The sequence below is a fragment of the Aquarana catesbeiana genome, linkage group LG12 (assembly GCF_042186555.1).
Source record: "Aquarana catesbeiana isolate 2022-GZ linkage group LG12, ASM4218655v1, whole genome shotgun sequence".
NCBI lineage: Eukaryota > Metazoa > Chordata > Amphibia > Anura > Ranidae > Aquarana > Aquarana catesbeiana.
The window spans coordinates 74543392-74554746 of record NC_133335.1 but is presented as its reverse complement, the minus strand read 5'-3'; the positions used below and the strand labels follow the sequence as shown (position 1 = coordinate 74554746).

The 11355-nt window shown below is 39.3% G+C and overlaps 1 protein-coding gene across 1 annotated transcript; it reads right to left on the bottom strand.

Moving 5' to 3' along the window:
• Window positions 1-6024: 6024 nt before the first annotated feature.
• On the bottom strand, window positions 6025-8855 carry HOXB1 (homeobox B1). Its single transcript, XM_073607164.1, has 2 exons — window positions 8255-8855; window positions 6025-6344 (listed from the first exon to the last, which is right to left on the bottom strand). The coding sequence occupies exons 1-2, from the start codon at window positions 8853-8855 to the stop codon at window positions 6025-6027; spliced, it is 921 nt and encodes a 306-aa protein (XP_073463265.1).
• Between the last annotated feature and the right edge of the window lie 2500 nt (window positions 8856-11355).

The following is an 11355-nucleotide window of genomic DNA, read 5'->3' as shown; positions in this document are numbered from 1 at the left end:
TCAGCGCCCAGCATCTGGCTCTAAGACTTGCACACTGAATACACTGATCACTGTGGGTCACTCACTCTGCACCTCCTCTATTCCCAAAAAATCTTGCGTTCATCTTAAAGAATGCACCGAGCACTTTGCAGTAATTGAAATGAAGGCCTTTTATGAATAGAAGAGGTGTCGAGTAAGCAGACCACAATGATCAGGGTACTAAGTGTAATGTAGTCGGACTACATGTCTCAGCACCAGACAATTTGGCACCAACAGGCGACTGCTGCCTGAATGAAAGTAGATATGTAACAAATGCTCCTGCAGCCAGAGAAGGGGCACATATCATTAGCGTTAGCCTATTTTTACTGTGCAAATAGTCAAAAATCATTTGAGGCCATATTTCAACTTTAACATTTGCAATGTCCGTTCTAAGAAAAGAAACATGCCAGAGAAAGTGGGAATTCATAAGGAACGTTAGCCTTCTGGGCTCAGTTTAATGTGCCAATCATGTTAGCCTCCCAGATAGCGCATATGTGCGGCTGCAAAATTGGTGGGCTTTAACGCCCACATGCACATCTATGGATAGCCGAGGTTTGCGTTAAGAACGTGCTCACTGCATGCTCCCAGCATAGTGACCAAGATGTCATAGACAGCTTTCCATCTCTAGTCGTGATCTGGAGCTGACAGGATGGACTCCTGATCATATGACCACTGTGATAACCATTCATAGTGGTGGTCAGTTGATCGGAAAGTCCATTCTAACCCCAGGTATAAAGTTCCATTTGAAGAGACCCTGGGGCTGGGCAGAAAGGGACTAATGGTGTTGCAAATTCTTACTTTCAGTAATATAAACAACAGTTACAAGTATACAATAAAGACATGTAATGTAACACTATATAATGTCACACTATATAATGCTGCAAAAATAAGAACATGTACTATTATGTCATCATTTGGACTTGCCACATTCTAGAATGTACCCCATAGCTGGTTATGAGATGACAAATTATTTTGTTACATGAAAAATGATTCCTTCTGAACACCTGCAGTGTATGTCTTGGTATTAAAATATTACATATACACTTTTAATGCTTGTGGTAGACATACTGTTACAATTACTGGACATGTAATTTGTATGATTGGTCTGTGGTAACCTTAAACACATTTTACTTCATGGGAAATATGTTTCTTCTATTTCCCTGCACGTGATGATGGGTTGAAGTCTGTAAGCTCTCAAATGAATAGTTGGAATTTCTGGAGTTCACTTTGGAAGTGGTCTACATCTTTTTTTGTAGACCAGGATAGCTCTTTTCAATGTACTGTAGAAAAATACAGTATTGCCTATCAGAGTTATGTACACTGCTGAGAACAGGGTCACTGGGGACCCAGGAGGGGAAGGAAGACCTTAACATGACCTTAAGCTGCTGTCCATCCTGAGCCTGTCCTGGGACATCCAACCTAGCCAGTGATGCTTTGAATTCCAGCTGAACTTTACATGAACCTAAGCCTGGGGGAAGAATCCTGTAGGACAGGACTGCCAAGAGGAGATCCTAGGACAGGTCATCAACTTGGGTAAATATTGAAGTAGGCCATCGAAAAAACTGGACTAAAATAAAGCTGTCAGGGAATGGTAAACTGAGAAGAAAATGGGTAAAAGGGGGAGAAAGAGCATTTACGCTGGCTCCAATTCCTAAGAGCACCTGAACAAAAACAAGGTAAGGCGTACAGGAAAAGGTCACTTGCAGGACACCTTCATATAGAAATGTAGCCAGATAAAAAATAAAACTTTTGTGTAATTACCAAAGAAAAAAAAATAAATGTGTTAATAAAAAAAGTGTAATACAGTGGAGTTGTTAGTAAAGAATAAAAATACAAAAGTGAATGTTCACTAAGCTTAGCAAAAGAGGATGAAGATGGGCTCAGTTTTTTTATGCCAATCACGTTAGCAAAAAACAGGTTCAGCTAATTTACTGGTACTCACTTTGCTAAGTAAACATTAATTTGTCAAAGTGAACAGCATCCACTACTTGAGTGAATCAACCCCAGTTCGTAAGCAAAAATGTAGTCCAGCACCTAGTACTTACCCTGTTTCCCCGAAAATAAGACCTAGCGTGATTGTCGGTAATGGCTGCAATATAACCCCTACCCCCCAAATAAGCCCTAGTTAAAGTCCTTGTAGGTCTTATTTTCAGGGTAGGGCTTCTTTTCGGGGAAACAGGGTAGGGCTTATTTGGGGGGGTAGGGCTTATATTGCAGCCATCACCGACAATCATGCTAGGTCTTATTTTCGGGGAAACAGGGTAGTAGGTATGTTACCATAAATGATTATCTATCTATTATATTATTTTTTTTACATTCATTGTAAATGTTACATTTTCTGATGTAGTCAAATTGGCTAGTCACCGGAGACAGAGTCCTTAATTAACAAAAAATGGTCTGGACCATATCTCTTCTAGTTCATGCTACAGCTAAAAAAACTGTGGTCATTGAAAAAAAAAACTCCACTCTGCCTTGAGCATAAGGGCTCATTAAAAAAAAATGTCCATAGCAGCAAATCAGGTGTGAGCATCACTCATCTCATTTTCTGTAGAAATCTATAGTCTGAATTACTGCTGTAGACAACATGTTTTGTTCTTAAATGATTGCAATATGTTTTCTTTAAATAGAGGAGCCCATTGGACTTATATCTACAATCAATTATACCACACTGATAAATAGATAGACACGTAAATAGATATATAGGCTCAGCCATTCTTAACCAGGGTTCCACTGAACCCTAGGCTTCATCTAGTGGTTGCTAGGGTTTCTGGAGCTGCTTCTGATTGATCTTCCACCTGGTGTTGTTGGTTGGCATAGTCCTGGGGGCAACACTATGTGGCAGAGTCAGAAGCATGACACCAATGTTCTTTTTAGCTAAGTTCCCCCCACTGTAGGGGGAACCTTTTCCACTCACCCCAAGGTAAGAGGTTTTTTTTCCCCGCTGACTGTTAAAGTAGAGGGTATGTTCCCACTGATCACCAATATAAAGGGCATTTTTCCAACTGACTGTCAATGTAAGGCATTCTTCCAATTGAAAACCAATGTAAGCGACATTTTCCCACTGACTGCCAATGTAAAAGGCATTTTTCCCCACAATTAACAGATAGATAGATAGATAGATAGATAGATAGATAGATAGATAGATAGATAGATAGATAGACACAGTCAGATTTTCATTCACATATTCCTAGAAAAATCATTTGCCAGAACATTCTTTCTTGCCATCATTGGGGGAGATTTACTAAAACTGGAGCACTCAGATTCAGCTGAGCTGCAGCTGTACATTGTAGGGAATTGGCTTCTAACTTCAGCGTGTTCAATAAATCTTTGGTAATAAAACCTGGAAGCTAATTAGTTTCAATGCAGAGCTGCACCAGATTTTGCAAGCTCCAATTTTAGTAAATGTCCCCAATTGAGTTAAAATAGAACTACACTGTTTCTAAGCACCACTGACCAAAACCACAATTGAATTATTTTTAATATTCAAAGCAAACTCCCCCATCCATTCATGTCTACATGCTTTATTTTGTTGAGAAAACAATACCTAGCATTTTTTGGCTGTAGCAATCTTGAGTATGCGCAGATGATTAATGTAGCATTTGCTTCCTGGAATCCATTTGCCCTTAGCTCAGGCATGCAAGCAGGAGGGTGCTCTGAGCTGAAGAGATCCCTCCCCTCCTCCTGAAGACTCCTGGGATGAATGACATCATTTGGCTAGGCATTAAAACCAGAAAGTAACTGAATGAATATAAATGTAATAAATAAATATGATATACCTTCATATCCATTTACTAATGCTAGCAGCATAGGGATTACAAATAGTCAATGCTGATTAAGGCTGGGTTCACATATATGCGATTTGGATGCGTTTCCAACTGCATCCAATTTGCATAACATGTTAATGTGACTGTCTCTCAATGGAGCCAGTTCACACGTGTCCAGGCCGGCCGCCGTGCGGTTTTGAAAAGGGTCCTGTGCGGTTTTGGGTCCAATTTAGGTGCGAATTCAGGCAAAAATTCACACCTGAATCGCACCTGAACCGGTGAACATAAACGCAACAGACTTTGGACTGCAAACCGCAGCCGGACATGTGTAGACCCAGCCTGAGTGAGTTCCGCTTTAACTCATTTTGTTGAAAAGCCCTTAAAATTCTGTCCAGACCTACAATTTGAAAGAAATCCCACACCTATTAAACAGGTTCCATAACAATATGTACGATTCCCCTCCCCCACCCCCAACAAAAACCACACTTGCGGGTAAAATTTTGTTCGCTCAAGAATTTTTCCTCATCCTGCTCCTTCGAATTTTCTAGTCACTGTGGTCGAAAACTAATTTGACCTCCACTAACCATTAGAAAATCGAATATTTAGAAAACAAAAATGTGGGTTATGGGCAGCAATAGAACTATAGATATATTTTGTATATTGCTACAAAAATAAAAAATAAAAAAAAATAAAGACTCAGATAGTAGATGTTGTAAACAAGCATGACCAACTTTAAAAGTGTGCCACTTAAATATCAAAGATTCCATGCAGGATGAAAGAGTATTTGCAGTTTGCAATCACCTAACTCCCATCCTGTCTCCAGGGTGTGACTACTGGAATATAAATACATGTTCACATGAACACTCTTTGAGACCCTTTTCACTTTTAAATTTTAACCAACCATGCAAGCTTTTGTTGTATTCAGGGTCAGAAATACGAAGACTTCCCTTTGTAGACTCCATATCCTTCTGTCCTAACCCTAGTTATTTATCATTGAAGGAGCTCTTTAATAGCAGCAATGTAAGCTCCCACCAAGGTGACTTGATTGGTGACAAGCCATTCCATCCTAAACCCTTCAAATAAACACAACTCATCTGACTCATGAGTTGCAACCCCAAGTCATAAAATTGTCTCCATTAGCCATAATTAGGTAATTGCACTTATTTACCTTTTACAATGTTTCATTCGTTTAAAAAGACGTGTTCACTTACCCCTATACATCATATTTTATAGAGAAAACAAGCCAAACTATTACTTCTAAATTGAGGTAGATTTATTTCTAAAGGTGAAAACATTAAAAAAAAATTAAAAATGTAATTTTTACAATAAGTAAAACAAGAATTTATTTTTACCGCAAAACAGAAAAAAAAAACTATTCATTTGAACAAGTTACTTATTATAGGCAAACAGCATCCTGAAAGCAACATAATGTCACTTAGTAAAATACATAGACTAGGCAATAGGGATTATCATTTTGGTTTTAAACACATTCTTTACGGTCTACAGGCACTGGTTTTGTAGTTGTTTTGAAGAAACCAATTATAATGGGGGTCATACACCCCCCAAAAAAAAAGTAATTGGTCATTAAATAAAATATTAATGCAACATACATAAATATTTTTCTGTGCTTTGCTGTCAACTGAAAATGATCCAAAATGCAATGGATCATTCATAAACGATTACAAACTATAATAGATCTGTATAGGGATCGATTCTATGGTACACCCAGATATTAGTTTGTGCGATCAGAAGTGATTGGCAAATTATGTTGAGTTAAAATTAAACAAAATTGATTGATTGGAGGGTCTTTGCATTTTTTTTGTTCGATTTGATAGGCTTAATACCATCCAAAGATCTTCTGAATGTTAATATAAATGCATGTGTGGCCGCCATTAAATGCGTTTCATTATTAGCGCACACTAATTTTTGGAGTGATAACCCTTGTGAAAACAATCTGGTTGGAATCTGGAAGAAACACGTGACATATATACATAAATAAAACCCACAGAGGTGGGCAGCCCAGCAAACAAATGGAGGTGCCTAAAGTGCATCTCCTGTGACATCATAGACTTTCCCTGAGAGAACCTGTCTAAGCTCCCTTTGTTCAGTGGAATTCAAACAATCGAGTGTCTGTATATAAATAAGGAGTTTTTTGTAGAAGAAAATAGACTATTTACACCCTCTGCATAAAAAATCGTTTTTCTTTTTTTTTTATCCAGTGCAATCTGTCCATGGTAGTCCCTTACAAAGAGTTCGGAGAGGTGTCAGGTGAGGTGGAACTGGACACGTCTGATGCCTCACTGCTCTCCTTTAATGAGCCCTTAGTGACCCCAGAAGTGAATCCTTCCTTCTCTCTTTTCTTCTGCTTCATCCTCCGGTTCTGGAACCAGATTTTCACTTGAGTCTCGTTTAGTTCTAGTGTGGCAGCGATCTCCACCCGCCTGGCCCGTGTCAAGTACTTGTTAAAGTGGAACTCCTTCTCCAGCTCCGTTAGCTGCTTGGTGGTGAAGTTGGTCCTCATGCTGTTCTGTTGGGAGGACAACCCATAATCCGCTGATTTCGCTGTTACAAAAATGGAGCAATTAGTTTTACATTTTCATAACTATTTCTATAAAGATACTAGCAGCTGAAACTCTTCTTATCTATGGCGAAGAAAGGTCTGCTTCAGGGAAAAAATAGAACCATACCTGATCGAGACTCAACGTTAGGTGGCCTCAGTACTTGACTCAAAGTTCTGGTGGCCTCAGTACTTGACTCAAAGTTCTGGTGGCCTTAGTACTTGACTCAGAGTTCTGGGGGCCTCAATACTTGTCTCAAAGTTCCGATAGCCTCAATGCTTGACTCAAAATTCTGGTGGCCTCACTACTTGACTCAAAGTATTACTGGCCTCAGTACTTTAAGTCGCTGCCCTGGAACAAGGAGGGGGGCTAGTGAAGTCAGAACAAAATGTCCTGGTCTGCACTTGTTTCAGGTCAGAAAAGAATTGAGGTCATTATATCAACGTTAACAACTAGTCAACCAACATTTTTCAAAGGGAGAGTCAATCAATGGTAGCCTACATGTTTTTGCAGTGCTGTTTCCTTTTCAACCTCTCTCTCCTACATACTCTCTCATAATATTCGTTAGTAGCATGTATACAGATTTTTTCCCCTAATGACCTCTTCATAGTCAGGATGATGGCAGAATTTATAGGAGTAGCCATGATAAAAACTATGAAGTCAAAGCTAGATAGCTTTGTGGTATATAGAAGTACAGCTTTACTTTTAGTCTACTCACTTTCTAATCTATTCGATGTAATATTCGTTAGTGGCATGTATTTTCTTTGTACAATGACTTCTTCATAGTCTGGACGAGGGCAGAACTTATGGGAACAACCAAGATAAAAACTATAAGCTCCAGCTAAATAGCTCTTTGGTATAGAGCAGTGCAGCTTTACTTTCTGTCTACTCGCTTTCTAATGTATTCACTTTGTGTTAGAAGTATGCATACAGATTTTGTTTCCAATAAGCTCTGCATAGACTTGATGAGGACATAGCTTTTGGGAACAACCAAGATAAAAGCTAGAAAATTGTTATATGTTATTATATACCAGAGAGCTCTTTAGCTGGACTTTACAGTATATATCAGTACAGCTTTACCTTTCAGTCTGCTCGCTTTCTAATTTATTTATTTTGTATTAGTGGTATGCCTACTGTTTTTTTTTTCTCCTAATGAGCTTTGCATAGATTTGATGAGAACATAGCTTTTGGGAGCAACCAAGATAAAAAACTGTTAAGGTCCGGCTAGATAGCTCTCTGGTATATTCTATTATATACCAGAGAGCTATCTGGCTGGACATTCACAGTATATAGCAGTAAAGCTTTAGTCTACTCATTTTCTAATTTATCCACTTTTAGTAGTATATACAGATCCCCCCACCCAATGAGCGCTGCATAGATTGATGTGAACATAGCTTTTGAGACCAACCAGAAAACTGTGGAACTCCAACTATAAAGCTCTCTGGTATATAAGGCTTTAACTTTAGTCTACTCACTTTCCAGGCTATTCACTTCTATGTGTTTTGTAGTATTATTATGAATACATTTTTTCCCCAATACCCCCTTGATAGACTGAATGAAAGCAAGATTTAAAGGTAGCAATCACCCGACTGCGAAGCTCCAGCTAGATAGCCCTCTGATATCAAGCCATACATTAAATAAATTATAAAAGAATGGACTACATGAACAGAAGACGAGTTTGATTTATTCAGCTGTTTTATTATTTATTTTCCCTGACAATGCTAAAAACATATATATGTCAGGACTACTGAGAAGATGATATAAAGGTTTATGATGTTAAACAGTGATCTGGGCAAGGCTTGCAGCCATCAAGCAAGATGGATGAGCTCCTAATGATCCTCACCCACTTTTTACTGAACTTGAGGCCCAACCAAAAGAGAGGTAATAAGTCATGTCTCAGTGTCTTATACTCACTGGTCTTTGGTGGATTCCTCTTCACTTTCATCCAGTCGAAGGTCGGGTTAGATGATGCCTGTTCAGGCTGGCAGGAGAGGTCCTTGTCCTCGTGCAATAGGGGAGAATGGTTGGGGTAGCCCTGTAGCAAGGCTTGCTGTTCCTGACCATAGGAGTGCTGCTGGAAATGCACGTTTCCTGGCACTGCTCCACAATATCCTTCTGAGCCAGTGTTTGAAGCTGTGTTGGTCGGATAAGGCTGATTCTGGAAATAGGTTCCTTCTGCTTCTTGGCTAATGTAGACTTGGTGCCCATATCCCTGGTTGCAAGTCTGTGATGTGTAACTAGGGATGGAGCTGGCATAGGTTAAATTTGCGCTTGATGGATGAAGATGATGATGATAGCTGGGGTTCTGCTGGTGAAACTGATTGGAGACTGGACCAGATCCCCCTACAATAAAACGTCCATCACCGTTATAAATGTCACTGGTAGTGGTACCCGGGCACGCTGGATAGGTGGGTGTCCCTTGATCTAAGTGGTGGTATCCTCTGGGTGAGTAGGCACTAGTCCCACGGTTACAAATTGCATAGTCCAAAAAGGAGCCCATTCTGGTATTGTCCATCTGCCAGAGATGGAGGAGGGTCAACCTGTTTCGAGGGATTTCTCCTGCCCTACAACCTTTAGGTAGTATGTCAAAGCTGTAAACTTCCATCCATAGATTGCCAGGCTTCAAACCCCTCTGTCTCTCACTGAGAAGGCACGTGATTCTCAGGGGACCAATGGCTGAGGACCTCCTGAAGCTTGTCAGATATCTGAGCCCATCCATCATGGCCCATGACATTTGCATGACAAAGAAACTTCAATCAAACCCGGCCCATCAATCTGATAACGACACTTTAGCGTCAGAATCTTTCTTCAGAGCCTCCAAAGGAAAACTTGGATTTATTCAGGACTTTTTAAGTGTTAAAAGACCTCAAGCAAAAGGGGGAAAAAGGATCTGGCAAATTGGATGAGAACTTTGTTTTAATCGAAAGAGCCTTTCTTTCTCCTCCTGATTCTCCATCTGCCAGTTTTAAAGGGATCATGCTGGCTATTTCTTTTTGTTTTGTTTTGTTTTTTTTTTTTTGCTTTTTTTGTGTTTATTTTTTATTACTGTTCTTCTGTAATTAATAAATAAATGAACGAATAAACAAATAAATAAGGTACACATGGTCTTTTAAAGATGCAGCAATGCATTCTGACAACTGACGACGATTTATAACATTGTGTGCAATGAAAGCCCACCAAGACCCTACAATAAGAGATTGTCCTGCTGGTAGCATGGCCATAGGGTTGTCTATAATCCATAAATCCAGTTTTCTGATGCCTTGTCTCCACTCACAAAAACACACCAGTCTAGCAGCTAAAACCAACAAATTGGGAGATAATCCTTCATCTTGGTGTCCCACTCCTAGCCCACTGGGTTGGTGGCAGGAAAGTGTCTCCTCTCCTCTTGTGTCTTTGTTAAAGGGTTAGGATTGGGAAATAAGTCTCTCCCACTCAGTTCTCCCGTTAAAAGGAAACAGTTAGGTAAGCAACATTTATTTACTTGTTACAACATGGGAGACAAGAGCATCTAACAATATGACGCCCACCCTCATTTGTAATACTTGTCAAGAAGCTGCACCAAGTCCCAGAGTCTGGGGACAGGAGTTCATGGACAACTCTGCTGGCCCCTAAATCTCTTTTAATGAACAATTTGTACTGTGCTGTGTTATAGATCCCCCAGGATCCCTGTGCTTACCCCTCCATGTGTTATATTTATGATGCTAAATGATTTTCACCGAAGTAAAGGACCACAGCACACATTTTTTTTAATGGAAATTTATTATTTGCCATTTATTAGAAATATGACATCACACAGATGCAGAGTGGGTGTTATTGGGTCATTGCTGCAAGGAAGAAATCCCCATTTCTCATCCCTGCGCAGCCCTCTACATATCTAATTAATGTTTCGGCTGAGGTTGCATAAGGGCAGTTCATTTGATTTGGATTTTAAATCAGTTATTTATTTTATTTAGCCGGGGTAATTGAATCTAGTGACTAAAAAATGATCCGCTGATTACACGGGACACGAATTGTGTTACCTATAAATGATGTTTGTTTCTAACATTGGAACAAAGGTCTGCATTGTGCTGTGTACAGTCAGTGTGTGTTTTAGATTGCCACTCAGGGTAATGTTTTAAAAATGTTACAGATCCTTTCAATCTTCTTGCTTCTGCTATTTCTAATGAATTGCAAGTCTTTCCTGTAATGAAATGTGTGCTATCTTCACATCTCATGCTGCTTTTTTGTATCACCAGCTGTGAAGAAGACAACATTTCTGTCTTTTTTGTACCATATCCTTGTGGCCAATTTGATGTTTGTAGTTTTATATTTGTAGAAAGTGTTAAATTTTTTATGTATCTTCTGCTTACTGGTTACATAGCTATGTAATGTTCTTATCTCCTGTGTAATGTGCCATCAAATCTTTATATAGAGATAAAATGACATCTGATGGTGGTACACCCATCCAAGCACTAAGTATAAGCCTGACCTTTCCTATTGTCGGGTTGTGGTTTATAAGGCAGGCAGAAGGGAGTTTTGAAGGTTGAGTGGAGGCTGTGCATATTCACTTTCCAAAGAGTATGTTCAATTTGCACACTGAATATTAGTGAATAAGATAAAGCTGTGTTCAATTTATGTACCCATTCATGTGTTAGAAAATGTCCTTTTTTTATTTCTTCTGCTCCTAATTTGAATTTAAAATTAAAACAGTTTCACCTCATTTACTGTGATTCCTTTCTTAAAGTGGTCATACCCTCTTGCAAAGTGAACATTGGGAACATTTACTAAAGGTAAATGGACTGTGTACAGTTGCACTCTGCAAGTGCAGTTGCTCCAGAGCTTAGTAAATGAGGTAAAGTTTCACTTTATAAAGAACACCCAATCACATGCAAGGAAAATTAAAAAACAAAACAAAAAAAACAGCATTTTTGGTTGCACTTGATTGGATGATGGAAGTCAGCAGAGCTCTCCCTCATTTACTAAGCCCCTGCGTTTGCAGAAGTGCACTGTCTAATTGCCTTTAGTAAATAAACTCC